At 32.3% G+C, this 24,184-nt stretch overlaps 3 protein-coding genes across 3 annotated transcripts; 2 read left to right on the top strand and 1 right to left on the bottom strand.

Annotated features, from left to right (window-relative positions):
* The first annotated feature begins 972 nt into the window (after positions 1–972).
* LOC125186349 (probable pectate lyase 8) lies at positions 973–3,194 on the top strand. The gene is made up of 7 exons (XM_048082704.1): positions 973–1,096; positions 1,237–1,293; positions 1,388–1,465; positions 1,716–2,358; positions 2,435–2,538; positions 2,617–2,755; positions 2,844–3,194. Exons 1-7 carry the CDS (start codon positions 1,002–1,004, stop codon positions 3,192–3,194), a joined length of 1,467 nt encoding a protein of 488 aa, XP_047938661.1. The 5' UTR covers positions 973–1,001.
* A 12,621-nt stretch (positions 3,195–15,815) lies between these two features.
* On the bottom strand, positions 15,816–16,600 carry LOC125206389. The gene is made up of 3 exons (XM_048105651.1): positions 16,462–16,600; positions 16,229–16,366; positions 15,816–16,077 (listed from the first exon to the last, which is right to left on the bottom strand). The coding sequence occupies exons 1-3, from the start codon at positions 16,552–16,554 to the stop codon at positions 15,940–15,942; spliced, it is 369 nt and encodes a 122-aa protein (XP_047961608.1). The 5' UTR covers positions 16,555–16,600; the 3' UTR covers positions 15,816–15,939.
* A 3,426-nt stretch (positions 16,601–20,026) lies between these two features.
* On the top strand, positions 20,027–20,657 carry LOC125202079 (glycine-rich protein 23-like). The gene has a single exon (XM_048100402.1). It carries the CDS (start codon positions 20,067–20,069, stop codon positions 20,475–20,477), a length of 411 nt encoding a protein of 136 aa, XP_047956359.1. The 5' UTR covers positions 20,027–20,066; the 3' UTR covers positions 20,478–20,657.
* The last annotated feature ends 3,527 nt before the right edge of the window (positions 20,658–24,184 follow it).

Below are 24,184 nucleotides of genomic sequence, written 5' to 3'. Positions count from 1 at the left end.
ATAAAACCAATATAAAAAAAGGTCTCACATTCCACTAACTTTTTCAACCAACTTTTCTTTACATTTCTTAAAACCCGTGCCCGATCAAAGTGTGACTCCTAATGGGGGACGGAGGGAGGACTACTTACTATTTTGAATTGTTTTACTCTAGTTGTAAATGGCCTTTATAAAAGGGAAACCTTTTTTGTATACACAAAGTTAGTTAATTGACTAGACCATGCCACTTTATACATAATACAAAATTTTATCATTGTAAGTGCCTAAATCAAATAAGCTACCGGATGGAGATTGTCATAAATGAAAAAAAAACTTGGCTATTCAATGAAGCATTGACTTATAAAATCTAAGTTTTCATAATAAGAAAGTAAAAATGCCATAGTACCCAGATGAGTTTTGTAACACAATCCAAAGCCAAATGGCACAGTATTTAAAATCTGGATAAGGTCATCTTCAACCATACACCAAAATCTCTTTTTTGGTATAGAAAACTTGCCCAATCATTCTGCAAATTCAAACTCATTTTTGCAGTTTTGTACATAACAACATCAAATATGAGTCTACTACAAAACTTTTATGAGACATATACTCAAAAATAGTGTAAAAATTTGAATATAGTGTAACTAATTAGAATAAAATTATTTTTAGTGTGATATAGTATTAAAAATGAATTTGTGTTTAATGTAAATAGTTGGAGATGATCTAAGTCTATAATATATACCTACATTTTCATAAAGAGTGGCTTGTCTCAATTCAAAATGTCAATCTGATAAAATCGGAAAATTTGAATGTTAATAAGGTGAAACGTGCAAGGGTGAAAGGAACAAATAAAACAAAGAATAGTGATTTGCGAATGGCAGTGATTGGCGTTAACCGGTAATTGATGGCGCGCTGTTAAGTAACGGACGTTAAATGATCTGAACGTCACACTCTATAAAACCAGGAGATGGCCGTTATATTCGTCGTAGCTCCCTCCACCTTTTGTCTACACATTTCTTCAGAGAATGGCGTTGAACACTCTGTTTTCGCTGCTGCTGCTGTTCGCGTTTGTCGCTGGAGCTCTCTCTACTATTCAGAATGACAAATCACCTATTTTGAGGTTCAACTTTGATATTTCTTCTATATTTCCAAAATGCATCCTCAATTTTGCTTTAATCTCACAATTTCTGAGGAGTTGGATACAGAGATTTGTGAAGCGAATTGTTTGTATTTATGTTTTCCTTATTTTGGTTGCGGCAGTGCGGTTGAGAAAGGGAAGTTGGAGGAGACCTCTCGGAATTCAACGGCGCCGGAAATGTGAGTAAACTTGCTTACACTACTTCAAAATTCAATTGTTGTTACAAAATCATGTGATTATGTATTCATTTATTTTTTAAAAAAATTGGTTCAGGTTTGAAGGAATTGAGGAGGAGTATTTCAACGAACACGCGGTGGATGATCCAGAAGAGGTTGCAAGAATGGTAGAAATGTAGGTGTTTTCTTTTTACCTCAAACATTTTACTTCCTCCGTCCCATCAAAATAAGTCATTTAGGATTGACACGCATATTAATACTTAAATGATAAAATAAGAGAAAATAAGAAAAAGTAAAAGAGAAAAAGAAAAAAGTCTGCCGCAGATGAAAATGGACTATTTATATGGTCTAATAAAAAAGGAGCAGTTGGTTTTAATGGGTTAATTTCTGTATTTTGATGATGGGGAGTCTTTTGAACCCTACAGGGCCACAAGAAACAGCACGGAGAGGAGAAAACTCGGTTTCTTCTCATGCGGAACTGGCAACCCCATCGACGACTGCTGGCGTTGTGACCCCAACTGGCAGAGGAACCGCAGGCGCCTCGCTGACTGCGGGATCGGCTTCGGCCGCAATGCCATAGGCGGCCGCGATGGCCGCTACTATGTGGTGACGGACGCTGGCGACGACAACCCTGTCAACCCTAAACCGGGCACTCTGCGCCACGCGGTCATACAGGACGAGCCCCTGTGGATCGTCTTCAAGCGCGACATGGTCATCACGCTGAAGCAGGAGCTGATCATGAACAGCTTCAAGACCATCGACGGGCGCGGAGCCAATGTGCACATTGCCAATGGCGCATGCATCACAATCCAGTTTGTTACAAATGTTATCATCCATGGCTTGCACATCCATGACTGCAAGCCGACTGGTAATGCCATGGTGAGGAGCTCGCCATCGCATTACGGTTGGAGGACTATGGCTGATGGTGATGCTATCTCCATCTTCGGGTCGAGCCACATTTGGGTCGACCATAACTCCCTCTCTAACTGCGCGGATGGCCTTGTGGACGCTGTCATGGGATCCACTGCCATCACCATTTCCAACAATTACTTCACACACCACAATGAGGTAGCTAATTTCACATTTGTTGAATGTTACTATCACTTCCTCTGTTTTGGATTTTAACAGTTTGGTCAAAACACAGGTTATTCTGTTAGGCCACAGTGATTCTTACATGAGAGACAAGTCAATGCAGGCGACGATTGCGTTTAACCATTTCGGAGAAGGCCTCATACAGAGAATGCCAAGGTATTATAATCAACAACTATGTACAATGTTGTTGGAACCAATCCATCTATCTAACTTGTTAGACATCAAAATTTTCAGGTGCAGACATGGATACTTCCATGTCGTGAACAACGACTACACTCACTGGGAGATGTACGCGATAGGTGGAAGTGCAGAGCCCACCATCAACAGCCAAGGAAACAGATACCTTGCACCAGTCAATCCTTTTGCAAAGGAGGTACAGCAAGTCTCAAAATTTCCACTTCTTAGTCACATTTTTCTCTACAAACAAGATTTTATTAAACGTCTGCTGTTTCTACGATCAGGTGACAAAGAGAGTCGACACGGCTGCAGGTAAGTGGAAGAGCTGGAACTGGAGATCAGAAGGAGACCTGATGCTGAATGGGGCTTACTTCACACCATCAGGAGCTGGAGCTTCAGCCAGCTACGCTCGTGCTTCGAGTTTGGGTGCAAAGTCTTCCTCCATGGTTGGATCCATCACTTCCGGTGCAGGGGCCCTTGGCTGCCGCCAAACATTGCTGTTCGGAACAGGTGCGGAAGCGTTGTCCAAAATCTTCTCCGTCCCGGTCTTAACAGAGAAAATCTATACTACATTTTTAAGAGTATCTATTATTGTGAGAGTCCAACAAGGAACTTTTGTTATAGATGATGCATAGTATGTAAGTAGTGAGGTTCAATACATTATGCTTTTACTACATTTTTGCTGTTTTATTTCTTCTGTCATAACTCCCCTTTCCATTTTTCTGTTTGATTCTGGAATTTATTTAGTTTGATTTTTCGACTTATCCGATTCTCTTATCATCATTGTATGTTTTTATTTAATGAGGAATAGATCTGTAAAACAAATAGTAATATATGGATATGTGGAAATCTCATCTCATAAATTAGATAGAGATCTGTCGGTGTTATAAGTTCCAGAATTTTAATAGTAATTGCCCTTGGATGATCATGCAATAAAGGCACCTTTTTCTTTGGAAATAAAGTGCCAAAATGGTCGCCAAATAAATTGCTAGACCCCATCAAAAACATGGCTAAATCTCGATGTGATACGAGTAAATCATTATTTATGTATGCACTGCCGTAAAAAGTAGTAAGAACTATCATTAACATTTACTTTAACTAAGAATCCATAAAGTTTAATTAATAATCTCAAGATTAGGTTTTTTTACTTTGTTTATGTCAAGAAAAGAAATTTTACATGATTTTTACATGTGTTTAATTTGCAAGCTATAATTTCTAATTATCCTTAGAAACAACTTCAGGCTTGAGAATTTGTCATATATTAATTCATAATTAGCATTTCTCACCAGAAAGATAAGTTTATATGCTCCAAACATAGTCATAAAATCTATCCGTATATACTAGTCATTTAAAGTAATAAATAAATGAAAATATCCCATGGCAAAGGCATCCCATTTTCCATAGGAGGATTTACCACAACATGAAAATTGAAGGATGATAGAATTTGGGTAATATTGTAGGTCACATGCAAATATTGGTGAAGCACATAGGGTGGTAGCATGTGATGATGGGTCCATAAAGCAAGTTTGATAATAATGGGGCCAAGCCAGCACCAACAGCCGAGTCACAATTAATTCACCAACCATACCCACATGCATTTGTTAACACCCATGTTACTTGTTTATATGCATAGGTGTCATTCTCACATTCAATATAAACACTAACCAAATCAATCAAGAATAATCTCAATCATTTCCCAACTTTTTTCATCTACTTGAATACCTACCTAATTCTTGTTAGGCATATTATATGGTTAGCAAAACTATTCACATCTATCGCCGCTGATAGCGGATTTTGTAAAATGATGAGAGTAATCAATTTTGGTAAGCTTAGAAGTCATATGGGGGAGGATCTTGCTGCATCATTAACGGCTTGTGTGGAGCAATGGGGATTCTAATGACTATTTTGTTACACTTTGAACAATGCTTCAGCGAATGATGTAGCAATTTAGACTTATGAAGTCCACGTTCAATGCAAGATATATGCTTATTGCCTAAGGGCAATACATTCACCGTCGATGTCACATAATCAAATTGATTGTGTTTGAAGGACTAACAGAGATAGGCATGTCTGAGAGACGAATCACATAAGCGGTGAAATTGTTAAAGTCTTCATCAGTTAGATCCATCTCATTCAAAAATATAGCCAGGATATCTAAGGTTGATACCTCAAAGTTCTTGTGTTTGGATGTGCGGACCAAGTGTGACCCGATGTACTTAATGCTTGAGAGTCAGCATTACCATATGAGCCGATTATCAGGGGCGGACACAGAAAATTGTCATGGTAGGGGGTATAAATTCAAATTTTAGATGGGTTAATAATTTTCTTATATTTTATCATTTTAGTATGGGCTATTGCACATTAATTCACATAAAATACTAACAAAATTATACAACTGAAAAAAATTTAAAAAAAAATAGTTTGGGAAGGGCTTAAGCCCTCCCTCACAACGACGGACCCAGGTGGGGTCGGGCCGGGTCGGCCGATCCCACCGTTGGTCCGTGAGTACTGCTTGGGAAGCTCTATAATCCGTCCTCCGACCCACAGCAACTCCGCATCCCGACCCCACGTACGACAACTCCGCCTCTACGGAAAATTAGAGAATAAATGAGAAGAGAGTAGAGAAATATAGACAAACCATTGTTGTTGATTATAATAGGAAGGATATTTAGAGAAGAAGAGTGAATTTAAAGATATTGCAAAAATTTAGTGAAGAGGAAGCTCCATTGATGAATTTTGAATTTGAAGAAAACTGTAAAAACGTTGCTTGGAAGAAGAGAGGGGGCGGCGATTTAGCAAATCTAGGAATATTTTTTTATTTATGATTTTTATTTCATTATTTTTTAGTTTTATGTTGTAAACTAGTAATTGATATATTTAATACTACGTGCTTGTTTATCTTGTGTAACTAATTTAGCTTTAGTTGATCCTATGTTAAATATTAAAAAAATTTAACTAGCATAGTTAATTGATTTAATTCAAGTTTTATAAATTTTGTATTCAATTGTAACAAAAACATAATAAGGACAACAAAAATGATAAAAATAATTATTTAATATATATTAATTTTTATTTAAATATTATATATTAGTATTAAATTTTCGGTCCGACCCCTTGAGCTATATTTTCTGGATCCGTCATTGCTCCATCATGCTTATGTGTGTCCGCCAATGCCGATTATGAGACTAGTCGAAGACATGAATCTCGATTTTTAAGATCTAGATTAGACTCATTTTGAATTTCATTCATGCAAAACATGTTCTTTGTTTGCTTATGTTAATGGTGGCAGAAAGTTCAATGAAGTACTCACTCCGTCCCTGAAAGTTCGTCCTATTTTTCTATTTTTGCTCGTTCCATAAAATTTGTCTCATTTAACTTTTTACATTTTTGGTAGTGGATCTCATATTCCACTAAATCATTCCTACTCAAATTTTATTATAAAATTAATATATAAAAGTAGGTCTCACATTCCACTAATTTTTTCAACTCATTTTTCATTTTTTTAAAACTCGTGCCGGGTCAAAGTGGGACAATATTTAGGGAACGGAGGGAGTAATACAAGATGAATCTTATTTGACATTCTTTAGCGGTGATAGAAATACAATGTGTTATTTCCTTTTCTGCTAGAGATATCCTTGCTAGCATTTAGCACGGGGGTTGTCACTATCAATCCAGTGTAATACAAAGGGGTACAACCGTATCCCTAAATTTTAATGAAATTTCAAACGAAGCTAGGTAGTCCAGGGATAGAATGTCACCTGCTCTTTTTAAATGCCTGATTTCGAACCTCGGCTGTCAAATAATCTTTTTTATTACTTTGCATTTTATTTTTGTCCTTCCTATTGTGTTCCAACTTCCAATCATCCTCACTTTCTTTGACTAAAGAAGAATCACCTCCGTTCCATTTAAGATGTCCACATTCTAGAATGACATAAAATTTTAGATGGAGTAATTGAGTGTGATAATATAAAGTGAAAAATTTGATTGAATATTTCAATAAAGAGAGAGAGAGCAGAGATATGTTTATTTTCACATATAGAAAGTGGTCATCTTGGGCAGGGGCGGAGCCAGAATTTGACGTAAGGAGGGGCAAAAATATATTTGTAGACATATTTTGTAGTAATGAGGAGGGGCATTTAAAGGAGAATATCAAATAAACTTTTAAATTTAGAGAAAAATACCACTGGTATAAACCTTTGAGGAGGGGCAAATGCCCCACCAACTATATATATAGATCCGCCTCTGATCTTGGGTGAGATAAATTAAAAAGAAAAGGTAAACATCTTGAGTGACACATAAGGCGTACTTTTTAATCTATTGCTTTTAATATATTCCACTTTTTATTTTGTTTACTCCCTCCGTCCCAAAATAGGTGTCACATTTGGTGTGATCACGAATTTTAAGAAATGTAAATAATAGTGTTAGAAAAAAGTAGTGGAATATGATGTCCACTTTTTTATATTTGATTTTATAATAGATTGTGAGTGAAATGAGCTAGTGGAATGTGAGACCTGTTTACTATTTAAGGTAAAAATGAAATGGGACTCTTATACAGACCGAAATGGAAAAATGTGACTCTTATTGTGGAACGGAAGTAGTATATTTCTACTTATTTTGAAAATATTATATTTTTATCTATTGAAAATATGAAATATTTAGCATATAAGTTACGATTAAGTTTCTTTTCTGTTTTGAAAATAAAAAATATCTTGAAGTATCTTGAAGTATATTCCTATTTATACAGTACGATTTACAAATAATTTATCAATTGTGTAGTGATTATATTTTTTCTTTTTTAAAAACAACTTAAAATTTATTCAAATAATTTATTTTCAAAAGATTTAGTATTTTTATTTATTATGTTATTATTAGTATATGGTCCTATTCTAATGCTTATAGCACCCTAATCTAAAATCAAGACTAAATCTCCACCCTTGGATTTTAAAATGAGTGGATGAGATTAAAGCTCACAAATCTCAATAAATAGTAGACAAAATATCAACAAAAGGGTAATATCGTCATTATACTATCATATGATAATTTTCGTGCGTGTTTTTTTATATCAACATTGTGTATTACAAATATCAACAATATGACATTAGAATATCAACACAAGGACAAAAAAATATCAACACATTTTTATTGAGATTGGACATGCATAATATTGAGATTTTGCCTACAATATATTGAGATTTTTTTGTTGCATTTGTTGATAAAAGCTGCTTATCAACATGTACGAAAATTGAAATATAATTTATCAAATTTCATCACCCGAACATCGTCGGAACATATGCAATTGAGATCTCGTTGGAATCCTTATTAAATTATCTTTAATTTGATATATTTTTTGCTAAAAAGTAATTTAAATTGAGAGAGTTAGTTATAATTACTACATATAGGATTTGACATTAATACCCTTTTAATTTAATTAATAATTATTTAAATTTAAAATATATTACACTTGACATTATATCAACCACAAGATCTTCTAATCTAATGGTTAAAAATTGATTTCAATTTTGGATCGATAATTAGTTAGCAATAGATCACATCCCTATTAGTAGAATATATTCATAATTACAAATTGTTCATAGTTAATAAAAATATCTCTATAACAACTAATAATACTGAAGAAAAGTGATCTAATGTAAATATTGTACTCCCGAATTAAAAATCACAAATCCACCACTGCGGGTCGTGTTATTTCGGAATTTAGAAGCTCTTTGACCCCAAACATGGTAGACTTTGATATGTGCTGAGGACGGATTGAGATCTAGTCAAAACTTGCTCTATGATGCAGAAGATGTACCAAAACCAACATTGAGAAAAGAATGCAGGTGTTGAATACTTTCTCTGTCTCTCATTAATGGGCACTAATTTTCTTTTTTGTATGTTTCTAATTAATTGACACCTTTACGTTTTATTATTTTTGATAGTAGATCCTAAATTCTACTAACTTATTTTACCCACCTTTTATTATAAAATTAATCGTCCCATAAAAATTGACAAAACTTTTGGACACGAGGTTAAAAATTTATATTAAATAAATAAGAGAGATGAAAAAAATAGAAAAGATAAGAGAGAGTAAAGTAAATAATGGAATAAAGTAAGACTGATTAGATGTTTTGTCTTTTGTTAAAAAAAGGAAATGACTCAACTTTGTTGGGACGAACTAAAAAGGAATACGACTCGACTTTTATGGGACTACTTTCCACTACATTTCTTAAAACTCGTGCCAAGTCAAGCGGTGCCAATTATTGAGGGAATGAGGGAGTAATTTATTTAATTTATTCTTCGGCTTGATTTATACTCCCTCCGTCCCATAAAAATATGTGCACTTTCTATTTTCGTCCGTCCACAAAAGTAAGTGCATTCCATTTTTTAAAAAAATATCTCAATTTATTATCTCTAAACATCAACTTATTTACAACTTATACTATCATCAAACACTACTAATAGTGTGGGCTTAATAACGCTATTTTAACGACACTTCTCCTACTTTACTAATTTTATCTTAATTTTCGTGTCATATTAATTGTTCATATTTATATGCGACGAAGGAATTAAAAAAAGTTGCAATAGAGTTATAGATATAGAGGTGGCATACATGTACGGAAACAGAAATGGCTTCTAAGTGCGAAGAGTCAAATTTGTGGATCTAAGATGATGTTAGAAAACTTTTATTTAATGACGTTGGAAAATTGGATGTTGTACCTTGGGATGTCAATCTAGCTCAAAATTCATGGGTCAACCCGAATTATCCGGTAAAATTATAGATTGAGGGCCGAAAAATCACAACCCATATTCAGAAGCGGGCTACACGGGCTAACCCGATGGGGTCAGTGGGTTATGCGGGCTAGCCCACGGGTTGGGCATTTAATATAAAAATATAATTAAAATTTTGGATTATATACTTATATTAAGTATATTTGTAATATCAATATTAGATACAAGATTGATATGAAGAACATATGGTAATTTTGTCTCCTCTCTTAAATTGAAAGTTATGGTTATATGAAATGCATGATTTATTTATGTGTGCTATTAATTAAACGATATGTTTATCTATTTTTTTCCATTTTCAATTGCTATTATTTTCTTTCTCTTGATCACTTTGATAATACTTTACTATTTGCGACAATCTGCTTTTTAATAATTTAGAATATTGGATTGAATAAAAAGTAACATATAAGATTACTATTGACCCGAATAGCCCGTGGGTTAGATCGAAACCCGAAGATCTAGGGTTAGGGCCGAAAATTTATAACCCGAAAAATTCACAGCCCGAATAACCTGCACCCAAATAGCCCGACAGCCAGAATGGATTGGCCCGAACCCGAATAGATTGACCCAATTGACATCCCTAGTTGTACCTAATATTTGGTAAAAGTTTTAAAATATTTAATTATGTTGGAAATTTGGAACTAATTGGAATATGCAACTCTGTCTATTTTGTTATATTGAAAAGTTAGAAACAATTTCTTTGATATGGTACTTGGTGACTTTGGTCCTATTGGATATTGCTAAAATCTAATTAAATTACTTAAAAATAAAAATTCTTTCTTTTTTCATTAGTTTTTAAAAATAAACACTTTTTTTTTAGAAATTTATTTCTCTCTAATAAGGTGAGATCCATTTTCCTTTAACATACTATTTTTCATATCTCTCTTATTTTACTAATTTTGCACTAAAACATGTGCCGTTTTAAGTATTTCTACTTTTAAAGACGGAGGGAGTATAATTTGTAATGATGTTTTAAAATTGTTATTTAATAGTATATAAGAGTATGTTATATTGCTAATGCATCCCTAAATGATAGCTATTGGATTAATAAATCAACTATGAGTATCAATACAGTGAAAAAAATGTCAATCAAGGGCATAAATGTAAATTGACAGAAAGTTAGTTGTAACCAACTTTTAAAAAATATTCAAAAACTTTAAATGATTCTATCTCAATTTAAATTATTTTTTTACACAACTTATATCAAATTAAAGATAATTTTATAAGGATTCTTACGAGATCTCACTTCCATATGTTCCGATGTCAAAATTTGAATTTTTTTTTTTTTTTTTCTAATTTTCATATTTTTCTAAAGCAGCTTAATGTCAATGTAGTAATCCTAATATGTCAATATAATACATGTCAATGCTAAATTATGTTGACATATTCAATGAATACTATTGATATGTTTAATACACTATATTAACATTTTGTTCCAAAATCCTAATTTTGATAGTTTTCTTATCTTTTTAAATTTAAATAATAATAAAACGAAATTTCACATGACGATTTATAGACCACTAGATCTCTACAAATCTTATGGTTTTAAATTAGTTGTAGTTAGCAATTAAAGGTTGAGTTAGCAATTGATCACTCACCTTAATTCATATATACTCCCTCCGTCCCCAAAAAATAGATCACTTTGTGTATGACACGAGTTTTAATGTAGAATTGGTAAAGTAAGAGTGATGAGGAGAAAAAGTAGGTAAAGTAAGAGAGATAGGGAGAAAAAGTGATTAAGGTAGGAGAGAGAGAAGAAAAAGTGGGAAAAGTATGAAAGATAAACTTTCCATTTTAAGAAAGTGATCTATTTTTTGTGGACGTCCCAAAATGGCAAAAGTGATCTATTGTTTGTGGACGGAGGGAGTATTATTTAAATATAATTGTTTGTGTTTTTTTAATAAATTTATGTTTTCATTCTTAACAGAGACGAGAAAACACAATCAATTATCAAAATCATGTGTAGCTCAAACTGTTCGCTGAAGCAAAGTTTCCATCAAGACCAGTGTTAGTCTACCTGCTCCTACAATTTTTTTATTTGAGTTGGAATCGGTTAGACTGATGACCGATCGATTATCGGTCTAATTGATTCCAATTCGATTAAGATTCCAGTTAATTGTCAGCTTGCTTCAAGATGTCGGTTCGATTAAAATCTGAACCGATACATATACCCTTTTCTTAAAGTACGAGCATGTGAAGGAGTATATTATTTGCTCACTATTCTTTGCATCAAATTACAACACTTATCTAAAATTCACCGGTCAATCTTAAAATTTAGTCTAAAGTGGCTTTCTATATACTCCCCCTGTCCCATAGAAATATGTCATATTTCCTTTTTCGTTCGTTCCATAGAAATAGTTCATATTCATTTATGATAACCTTTTTCTTCTTCTTTTTCCTTTATCATTTATGGCTCCATAATCCACTATACAATTTCAACTACTTTTCACATTCTCTCTTACTTTACCAATTATACATTAAAATCCGTGTCGATCTTAAATGACCTATTTCTATGAGAGAGAGGGAGTAGATAATTGTTCTCCTTAAATTGGATACTATTAATTGTACTTTTACTCTACTTTCCTTATCTTATACTTTATTTTCTATTTTTTTCTTAATTTCAAAATACAATCTTTTGTCATTATTTGGTAAATTTATATAATTTCAAAAATACAATCATTTGTCATTATTTTGTAGATTTATATTACTAAACTGAGTATGATTATAGTGTTCTACACTTCGACTGCATTTTTTCTGTCATCATTTGCCACTTATTTAAAGTTCTCACTCGACTTATGTAAAGTTCTCACTTGACCCCATTTTTAAATAGTTAAGTCATTACTATAATTAGGGCCGGGGAAAATTACCAAAATACATGCCTTATCGTACCGGAAAAATATCGAATTTTCGGTATACCGTGACTTTTGGTACGGTATGATACCTTGCCGAAAGATTCCGGTAAGGTAACAGTATGAATTTTCAAATACCGTGGTATACCGCTGCATACCGAAATTCGGTATATACCGTAAATTAAGGTATATACCGTAAACTAAGGTATATACCATAAAAATATAAACACAATTATATATAAAATATATTTTGTATATTTTTTAAATTATAAAATCTATTGTGAAATAAAAATATAATTATGAATAAATTATATTTAATTTATTAAAATATAAATAATATTCTAAAAACTCTAATTTTCTAAATTGATGTTGAAAGTCAGGTATACCGCAAAAGTAAGGTTTACCGAACTTCGGTACGGTATACTGAAAATGAGGTACGGTATCGGTATGAAAATTCGTCATATCGAAAATAAGGTATACCAAAGTTCGGTATACCGAAAACTTTGGTAAGGTAAAGGTATGACTTTTATGCATACCGTATTTACGGTAAGGTATACGGTATGGTGGTTTCGGTAAGGTACCGTACCTACCCACTCCTAACTATAATGGTACTCTAAAACTTAAATAGAGTTAGAAAATAGCTCTACATACCTCATAATCCATCCTATTTTGAGATTTTGACAAACAAATACTTCTATCTGTTTGTCATTAAATGTCTCATTTTTTCTTTTTCTATCCGGCTGCCAATAAATTTCTTATTTTACTTTTATTGATTTGGACAAGTGAATCTCACATTCTACTAACCCACTCTACTCACATTTTATTATAAAACCAATATATAAAAGTAGGATTCACATTCCACTAACTTTTTAAACCAATTTCTCAAAAACCGAGCCATTAAACTATATAACATGATAACATCAATTGGCGGACAGAGCGAGTATCTATAGTCGGGTTTAATTATAACTTACCAAAATAGGTTTAATATAAATGGTTAAAGTAAAATCACTATTAATTATAACATTCACACTAAAATGAGTTTAAATATGCGATAGATTCTTCGGTTTCTGGCTGTGCCCAACTTTCTTTAAAAAAAGATAATTAATTTAGTGTAAACAGTTAGAAATATTGTTAGGACAGTCAAATTAAGTTTATTAATTTCAAATTTTTCGTGCCTCCAGAATTCATGTTAAACATAATTTCATCTCTTATTTCAAGATGTCCACTAATATAGTCTCAGCCAAGAATGTGAAATTTCTTTCAAATTATTAATATTATTGCATTCTCTTCTTCTTTTTCTTTGTTATAATTTATCCAGTTTTTCTTTTTATCTATTATTCATTTTTTATTTTTCTCTTTCTTTTTCTTACTTTACCAAATTTTTATTAAAATCCGTGTAATTCACATGTGAAACTATTTTTGCTAGAAGGAATGAGTACTCTATAATGAGATAGTAATTACACATTCTTAAAATAAATTTCGGAAATAGACATATATATATATATATATATATATATATATATATATATATATATCTAGTAATCTACATTACTAGATGACACGTGGCAATAATCTAACGGTTACATTACAAGATCCAATAACTGAGATTTGTTTTAATTTTTGACAGAATTTCACTTATTGACCTGAACACGTCCCTATATATATATATATATATATATATATATATATATATATATATATATATATATATATATATATATATATATTAGAGAACTTGTTCTGGGAGAAGTATTTTTAAGGGTGTGTTAGTTAATAAACATTATTGCAAACCAAATATGTATTGAATGAGTCCTATTATCCACAAATCCACTCTTAAAGACTGAATTAGAGATCAAATTAGGGTCATCCATTTTCTTAAACTTGTGGTTAGGATTAATTTACATTTAATTTAATATTTTATTCAATAAAACCTTTTTTTTTAATTTTTTTTAATTTTTTTTAATTTTTAAGAATTTTGAATTTATTTTATTTTATTTTTTTATTTATTTTTTTTAAAATTTTTTTCTTCAATAAAAATTTGTCGGAGTATATAACGAACTAAATGAAGTATGTAATGAAGTAGTTTTGACATGTTATTGAAATACATTAATGATACAACAAATTTTAGTGTTAAACGTAAGCGGTAGTGATGAACTATATTCAATAAATAATGAACCAAATGAATGTTAGTAATGAAGTAAATATGAGATTTTATTGAAATACAATGTTAACTGTGTTAAACATCAAGCAGTAGTAATGAACTTATTACTTCATTCAGTATGCTGTTACTATATTCCATTAGTTTATTACTTTATCCCTTTAATTTTTTACTTCATTTCATTAGTTTATTACTCCATAATATGTTATGACATAATTATCTTTCAGTTGAATTAAATTCGGTATGTAATGAATGCGAAAATTTACTTCATAACATACGTTCATTTAGTTCATCATGTAGTGAATATAGTTCATTATTTACTCCATTGAGTTTTTATTGAATAAAAAAAACTAAATTTTTTTAAAAAAATTTAATTTTTTAAAAAAAATCAAAAAATTTAAAACTATTAAAAAAATAAAAAAAAACGAAAATAAAAAAATATTTATTAAATAAATTATTAAATTAATCCTAACCATAAGATTAAGAAAATGGATGGCCCAAATTTAATCTCTAGTTCGGTCTTTAAGAAGGGTTCGACATTGATCGCAACTCTGTATTGAATGATATTAAACCTTACAAATCAAGCAAACACTATTTTAATCATGATTCACTATTTCACATATTCCATAATATTTCTTACTATTGTTTTGTCTATATATTTTTATTCATACTTTAAATGAATATCACCCAAGAATTATTAATATACCCCACTAGTCAATGAAATTGTTGATTATATTGATACTTAATTAATTAGTGTACCATTAATTATTGTTAGTGATATATATTACTGATTTAGAAAAAATTGATTGGGAGAATTAGTGTGATTTGTGATATTACAGTATTTAGTGAGTTTAATTTATGGATTAGTTAAATAACGTACGATTATTCATGTAATTCATAAAATATTTTTAACTACAAATAGTACTACATAATTAGGGAATGGAGATTATAATATACTCCCTCTGCTTTCTATTTTGTCATGATACTCATTACTTTATTAATTATCATATTTTATTTTTTTCATTTTCAGTAAATGGGCCCATATAATTATTAAAAATCTAGAGCAATATATAAAAATAGAATACACATTCCATTAACTTTTTACTCTTACCTTTTTTGACAAAGTAAAATAATTTCTTAAAATAATAAAAGGGAAAAGAGTATATATAAGAATATATTGAAATTTTAATTTTATATTAGTCAATCAATTAACTATATGAGTAGTTTCTAGCTAGAATAGTCGTGAATATTTTGATTTATTTTACAAATGATGTTCGAATGTATTGTTAATCTCAACTGCAAAATATGGTTCGGAGATAAAAATTATAGAACATACGCGGTAAATTCGGGTCTTCTATTTTATAATATTTAGAACTACAAAATAAAATTTATAATATCATCTTCGATCGTAAGTAATTTATCCAACTGGAACACGGGATCAAACCAAAAAAATATACTTTTGTGAATTAAAACACGAAAAACAAGTAAAAATATATATCTTCATCATCTAAATCACATGATATCCAATCCAATCAGTCTGTTTATCATATCATAAACATAAGTAAAAATATGGATTAATTGTGTTTGTTTTCATTTATCCTTCTTATCGACATTTTCCTGTACAGCTTCGGCCGCAGCTTTCCCGGTGTCCAACAAATCCTTGCCTTTTTTAGTCTCCGCCGTCTCGGCCGCTCGTTCGAACCCCTTCTTGGCCGCATCCGCCACCATCTGCCACCGCAAAAATATTAAATTAAAAATCTATTTAGTTTTCTTATTATATGAAGAAAAATAAATCCTTATAAACTCAAAATATAATTATAAAATATACAAAATTTCTTAATTTATCATATTCGTTAAATTATACTATAGAATTTCGTACATTTCCGGTAGCATTGGTGACCTTTCCGGTGATAGCTTCGCCGACGCGCTTGACTTCCTTGACCACATCTTTGGACCCTTCTTTCAGCGTTTTGGCCGTTTCTATGATCTTCCCGCACGTCTCTTTATCGATTTTCGCCTATTTTATAAAATCATTACACAAAAATCCTTAATTTTTTTTGGTACACTTTAATTTGAGATTTTCATGAATAAATGGAAATGGATGTGGCTTACTTTGTGAGATGGCGCGGTGGCAGAGACGAATCCTCTGCAAAACCATGCATAATTGAGTGATCCATTGATTAGGAATTTGGAAGAGAGAGCCATGTTTCTCAATTTTGGGATGATTTGAGTTGGTTATTTTATAGGTTTGGGGAAGACATATATGTTAAACAAACTATGCTTTCTTTGCAGAAGTTTCGGTTGCTTTGTGATGAGGATTTAAGGATCTACGAATTCAGTTTTACGTAATCAGCAATAACAATACTTCTACAATTTAATTTAGGCTATTGTCCTTTTTTCAATAATGTCAAATTCTAGTTAGCCCTACAATTTTTTTTAATAATATTTAAAATAGTGTTGTTTAATTAAAATAAGAGAAAATAAATAAAAAAATATTTTACATTAATGAAATACTCTATCACTACACGAAAAATAGCTAGTCTCATTTTGCTGTTTTAGGATGTCCACAAAAAATAGCCTTATTTCTAAAAATGAAGAGTTTCTTTTTCATACTTTACTTACTTTTTCACCCTCTTTCTTTTACTTTATCCACTATTTCTCATTCTCTATTTTATTTTATTAATTTCTCATTAAAACTTGTGCGATCCACAAATGAAACTATTTTTTTTGGACGAAGGGAGTCACATTTTTAAATATACGTAATTTTGTGTCTACATAAAACAACTAACAAAAATTGAAACACCTTGATTTTATATTCTATTTTTAAACTTTATGAAACTGAATATAACTAAATTGACTATTATTCTTTAATTTATTAAACAAATTTAATAATTTTTGTGAGATCTAGACTGCATAACAAGTTAGTTAGTCAGAATATAATCATGAATATCATACATGCTAGTGTTTTAATTTGTTTGTGAAGTGTAATCGTGTCATGAGTAGAACAATAGCTATACCCTATAGCTAATGAATTCAAATCACCATTTATATTCATAAAATTATTTCCAAACAAAATTAGTTTAATAAAGGAAATGATGATGTATTTTAAATAGCAATAACCAATCATAAGTTATTAACAAATCAATTACTAAGCCATCTTAGAAATAACTTCTTTTCTGTCTAAAAATATCACCGGATAGAGAAAATATAAATAAATGAAATAGTAACAGATACTTTCGTCAAAGCATCCATAACATCGGCCCGAGCCTCTGTTTTTCTTTACATTATATAAGGACATTATGACAAATTTTCCTTCATTTTAGACACTACTTGACCATTCTTATACAAACTCTATTGTTTGATTGATTTTCTACAAGGAAATTTTCAAGCTCTATAGTTTGACAGATTTTGGTCAACATCGTATTCAAGGATGCATTCATCATTATATTTTATAATTAGGGATATCTGTGCAGCCCATAACTTGTGGGTTGATCCAAATATTACGATAAATGTAGAGGGATAAGAAATGGAAATTTATATTCCAATAAAATTTTAACCAGATTAACCCGCAATCTGAGTAGGGCTGGCTCGATGGGTTAGAGTTATGCGCAACTATTATCTATTGTTCTATCTTGTTTGACACATATTTTAACACCCCATTGATAAATTTTATGGAATAAATAACTATTAAGAATGACTTTCGATTTATTTTTAAATATACATATATGTTAGATTGTTACTAATATAGCGCTACCAAGTAAAAAATTAGAAAATTAAAAATTCACTATTAGTATTTTAATTTTTAAAACTTGCTTTAAAATTTCTCAAAATATGTTTATTTTCTATTTATATATAAATCTAAAATTTATATTTAATCATATTTGAGTTTAAGCATATACCTCAAAATTATCATATTAATTTTAAAATTAAATACGACTAATTTTCATCATTATACATTGGATTGAACACATGTTTATTTTATCGGTAGAAAGTCATAGGTTCGTTATAATTAAATGTTTTACATCCTAAGCATAAAGTCGTAGGTTCATCCCCTATCTGGGGCGAAAAATTAGTAGCAGCCCAATTAGCCTGCTGGGCTAGCCTGAAATTCGAACATTTAGGATTAGGATTGAATATTTATAATCCGATAAAATACAATCATATTAGTCCGCACCCAACTAGCACATCAAACTCCACAGTTTAATTGTCAAGCCGTTTAGCTCGACACAACAGCAAATAAGACGATTCCTCCTCACTGTCCCTACTTATTGTTACTTCAAGTAAGATCGTAATGCAATATACAAACCCTAATGCAGCCAAAAGATTAAAGGTGATTTATTAAGAAAGTAAATTTCTCAGAAAAATTGATGATTACCCTGACTCGAATTTATGTCACAAACTCGTAATAATAGATGACAACCAATTTTAGGTGCCAACCATTAAATAAAGTAGCAATTAATTAAGTGTAGACAACCAACAATAAATTTCTCCCGGAATGGTCTTGCAACAAGTGTACGCATCAGAGGCTGCATGAATTGCATTGCATGATCCAAATTAATATAGGCTCAAAAATTATTAAATAAAAACAAATCGACAATATTTCATCAAAATACGAAACGAATATACAATTCGCTCCAGAAAAGATCAACAAAAAGAATTTGATCGCACAATTGCAATTAAGGCTGCTAAATAATTATCAGACCATTTTATCCCATCTTTCTCATTTGACTTAACAAACGATATTCATGATTAAATATTACATACACCACAGGTTTTAAGAAATGTGCAAGAAAAATTAGTGGAATGGGAGTTTGAGTTTCACTTTTATACATACGTTCTTCTCTTCGTCCATGAAACAATATCTCAATTTAAATTTTGAGACGCCCGTAATTTAAAATTCTACTTACTTTTTTTCGATTTTGAGATAATAGTGGACCATATACTCCACTAAATCATTACACTTTTATTCTAGTTCATCAAAATTAATATCTAAAAATAGGACCTACATTACTTCACTAATTTTTTCACCCACTTTTCTTTATATTTCATAAAATATGTGCTTAATCAAACTGATTCTATAAACAGAGAACATAAAGAATATTTATTTAAAGCAGTAATAAAATATGAATGAATGAAGTATCTATTTATAAAATACAATAAAAATCAAATGAGACACGCCGAATATCTCAATACAAAAATACTACTCCATCTGTCCCTTAATAGATGTCTCACTTTCTTTTTTAGTTTGTCTTACAAAAGATGTCGCATTTCTTTTTTTTGGAAAAAACTCACTTACATTAATATAAATAATGTATTTTCTCTCTCCATCTAATATACAAAACAACATCTTTTAAAATATCGTATCATTCCCTAAGCATGTCATCTATTACGGGACATAAAGAGTAATATGATAAAAGTAAAAACAAATTTTGTTTCTTGTGAGTTGACTTACTATCTGACCAATTCCTTAATTGATCTCTCCTTGGATTCACCTACCTCTGCATGCCCTCACTTTTACATCCAGAATCCAACGCCTTTCTCGAGATTGCCACAACCAGAATTTATTACCAATATTTACTCAATTTCAATTCTCACAACTGTCCACCGTCTCAATGAAAACAAAAAAATTGCCTATATATACCCATAGATCTCGTATGCTTAGCTCATAATTCATACCCTATACAATTAGTAGTACATTCCCCTAGAGTGATAGAGAAATGGCAAAATTGTCCTTGATTGTTTTGCTAGCACTTGCACTAGTGGCAGCTCATGCATCCGCAAGAAACATTCCAACTCATCACCAAACAACAAACCCTAATCTCAATGCATTAGCCCCTTCACAAAATTCGGCCGGCGCCGTCGCCGATGAAAAAAACTTCATTGGCGGTGTAGGCGGCTGGGGCGGGATCGGCTACGTCGGAGTGCTGCCGGTTGTAGGTGGCATGGGAGGAGTTGGCGGTGCAGGAGGGGTTGGTGGCCTCGGCGGACTCGGTGGCTTAGGCGGCGGGATTGGTAAGGTAGGCGGGATCGGCATTGGGGGCGGGATCGGCAAAGTGGGAGGCATTGGCATCGGCGGCGGGCTTGGGAAAGTAGGAGGCGTTGGCGTCGGCGGCGGCATTGTGCCTTGAATTTGTTGGTGGAGTTATAATGCATGCATGCATGTTTTTTTGTTCATGAATTTAATTCCTAGCTAGTTTGTGTTAAGATTGTTCGCTCGTCTAGTTTTGTTGTGTTCCAAGTAGTTTGTTTTTATTTCTTGGTGTAATCAATGCATGCATGTTGGCTTGAATTCAGTTTATTTTTGGATTTGCCTTTTTTGCCAATTCTTTTTTTTCGAGAAATAAGGTTACTTTATATATTTAAGATGTTTATTCGGATACAATAGACAAAATATATATTGCAGTAAAGTTTACTCCTACAAAGTTTGGACTTCTGGATAATAAGTGAGCAACATATTTATAAGCTATAAGGAAGAATTGAAAATCGATGATGTCAACTCTTCTCGCAACACAACCCCGTTGTATGGATCAAGGTCCACATAACCATGTACGTAGTCGCCTAATCAAATTTTGGTTATCATATTGCACATATACCTTAGAGATATTCTGCAAAACCATAACGAATTGCGATATGATACGATCATGGAAGCCGTGCATCAAAGATGGCAACTGTAGTTGGATTCAATCAGTAATCACTCAATCAAGATGATGTCCAAACGCTCTCCAAAGTGTATCAATGTCTTCGCCTTCAAAATAGATTTGCGTGAGTATCTTGCACGCTTCAATCGAAGTCCAGTGGTGAGAGTAATGGTTGATTTACTAAAGCCGCGCAGAAGATCGGGTGAGTACTGAGAATTTGCGCGGCCGGGCGAAATGAGGGAGGAAAAATGCTGACCAGGTGTTTTTGCACTAGTTTGGAAATTTGGTCAGAGAGTTCACCCGGTCGGGCGAAATGAGGAGAGGGAACACCCGATCGGGCGATTGGGAGTATGCCTTGTGGAATCTAGAAAGTTCACTCGGGTCGGGTGATTTGACGATGACCAGGCGTTTTATCCGATGCCTTAATTTTTAGAATTCGTGGACCATTTTTCTTGGAAATGAACCCCTAATTATAAATAATCTTTTGTATCATTTTGAAGGGAGACTTATTGAGTTAAGATATCTATTTTGTGAGTTTTCCCCTTTGAAAGGGTTTATCCAATTCTAGGGTTTATCCAATTCTTACTTTGTAGGTTGCTTGTTTTCTTTCTTTGATTAAATAAATTAGAGGTATGCATCAATTGTAGTGCAACCATTGAGTAGTGGAGCCAAAGGATGATTAGGATTAATGAAAGTTGCCTAGAGTTGTCTACATGTTTTTGGTTAAGGTCCTATGGTTTTAATCCTAGTTATTCATCATTTACACATTCTTCCATTTCCAATCTTCTATCCCATTCATGTTTGTGTCTAGTTTTTGTAGCTAGATCCACCATATCTTCGTTTATTTTTGTGTTTATTTGGTAGATCAACAATCGTGGCATAATATTGTGTAAATCACATGGATCTCATCACAAAGATCTTTATCATTTAATATCTAAAGCCTAGGTGCCTAGAAAGTGTTTGATCTGTTGTCTCTTTGAATTTTTATTTTAGCCTTTGTGTTTCCTATTATTGTTAGATTGAGTTGAAATTTTATGTGAATGAACCTTGATATGTTAGCTAATTTCCTATATAATATCAGCCAAAAATTCTTTCGTTTTCCTATGGATCTGATCGAATATTGTTGCCTTGTTTTAGTATAGTTGGGGAAAAAGTGAAAAGTCATACCCTATTTCAAAATCTAACTTGTTGGGCTTATTTTATCCTTGAAATACACTCATTTTTTAAGCTATCTACAGATTTTCAGCCAATTCGAGATTGAGGAACCATACAAAAACAATTCCTAAAGTTCAATCTATATTTACTACATTTTCAGTTCATATATATGGCTTGTTTGTGTTGCCTTAGGCCTAGTTCCTTGCTTTCGCATGCTTGATCATTATTACTTTGATGTTTACTACTTGTGTGGCTATATTTTCTTGAGCTGTATATCTTGATTGATTTGTCCGGGTACCAATAATCGGGAATTGGATTGAGAGTGAGCGATACTAACCCTACTATATTCTAAACTTACCGAATGACATTGGTGAGTGACTTGGGGGGTGTGATATTACCATTGGGGTAAGATCATCTTCTTAAATCTTTCCTTCTTTTATTTTACTAACCCCTTAGACTAGATCCTAGTGTTGTTATTTTTTGTTGGTACTATTGATGTATCCTTGTATTTGATCCAATATGATGGATGAGATACACCCAGATGGGGTTGATAAAGGAGTGGGCTCAAGTGACTCTATGGCCGGAAATGATTTCATGAGCATGATGGTCACTATGATGGCAGACTAAAGAACGAGTTAAAGGAGGTTTAAGTCAGAATGGATGCAAGATTAAATGACCACGTACACCGCAAAGCTTCCTGTGTGGACCGTGTAGTGGCGAGGGGCGATAGGGGCTATGGAGAGAATATGTGAAAGGGGTATAGGTGAATGATAGAGGAGCTATGAGGAAACGAGTTACAAAGCTTAAAAAAGTGCTATGTCGTATATTGAATGAAGAATATAAACGCCATAAGGGGAATGAGAGGCATATTAAGATGGATGCTCTAAGTAGAGTGCTGAGAGGATCTAGTTCCTAATATGGTGAATGTAACAATTAACACTCATAGCCGCGTTCCACCTTGGAAGACGGACACATCTCGTCCTATCATTGCCTTAGATTAGAATGAATATAAAATGGGAAGTGATGTATATATAAAACATTGGGTAGGTTCCATGTTCTAAATGCTAATGACTTTAATGGACAAGTGTTGTCCCATAGACACACCTTATATAAAGTGAGTAAATGATAGTTACTTTATTATAATATTTTGTCAAAATTATTTATTGTATTCCTTTTTTGTTTCATTAGGTGAATGGAGAAATATCTTGGAAAAAGACTAAGAGTTTTGGATTCAGGTCCAGAAGCACAGCATGAAGAAAATTTGTTGGTGAATGATAGTATAGATGAAAGTGAAATTAAGGCTTATCCTAGTTTACGAAAATCAATTGCAAAATATGGTGTGAGTATCCGGGATCGTATTCCTAGAGAATATGTAGCAAAAGGCCCTAGTCAACCAAAGGGTAACATTTTTTAAAAAACGCGTCAAGGAAAAGATAATAGGAGTTTTAGAGATGCTTGGTACAAAGACTATGATTGGCTTGAATATAGTGAAGCGAAGCATGCCGCATATTGCTTTTACTGTTTTCTTTTCAAGCGTGGTTATGTGGCACCGGGAGATGAAGCCTTCACTAGTTGTGGTTTTTCTAATTGGAAAAGGCACTAGAAAAATTCAAGGGGCATGTTGGGGATAAAAGTAGCGCACACAACAAAGCTAGGATATAATATGAAAATTTTGTCAATCAAAGGCAAAGTGTGACTTATGTTGTAAGTAGAGGTATGCCAGCAAAAAAAAGGAATATCAAATTTGATTGACTGCAACTCTTGATGTAGTTCGTTTTCTTTTGATTCAAGGTTTTCCTTTTAGGGGACATGACGAGTCATCAACTTCTTTGAACAAATGTAATTTTCTTGAGTTGTTAGAATGGTATGGTTCAAGGGATGATGAACTTGGTAAAGTGATTTTGAAAAATGCCCCTGGGAATAACCAAATGACTTCTCCATCAATCCAAAAAAATATGGTTAATGCTTGTGCGGTGGAAACCACACTTGATATATTGGGAGAACTTGGAGATAGACACTTTTCTATCCTAGTTGATGAGTCA

The sequence above is a fragment of the Salvia hispanica genome, chromosome 1, assembly GCF_023119035.1.
Source record: "Salvia hispanica cultivar TCC Black 2014 chromosome 1, UniMelb_Shisp_WGS_1.0, whole genome shotgun sequence".
Lineage (NCBI taxonomy): Eukaryota > Viridiplantae > Streptophyta > Magnoliopsida > Lamiales > Lamiaceae > Salvia > Salvia hispanica.
This window is presented reverse-complemented; position numbering and strand designations above follow the sequence as displayed.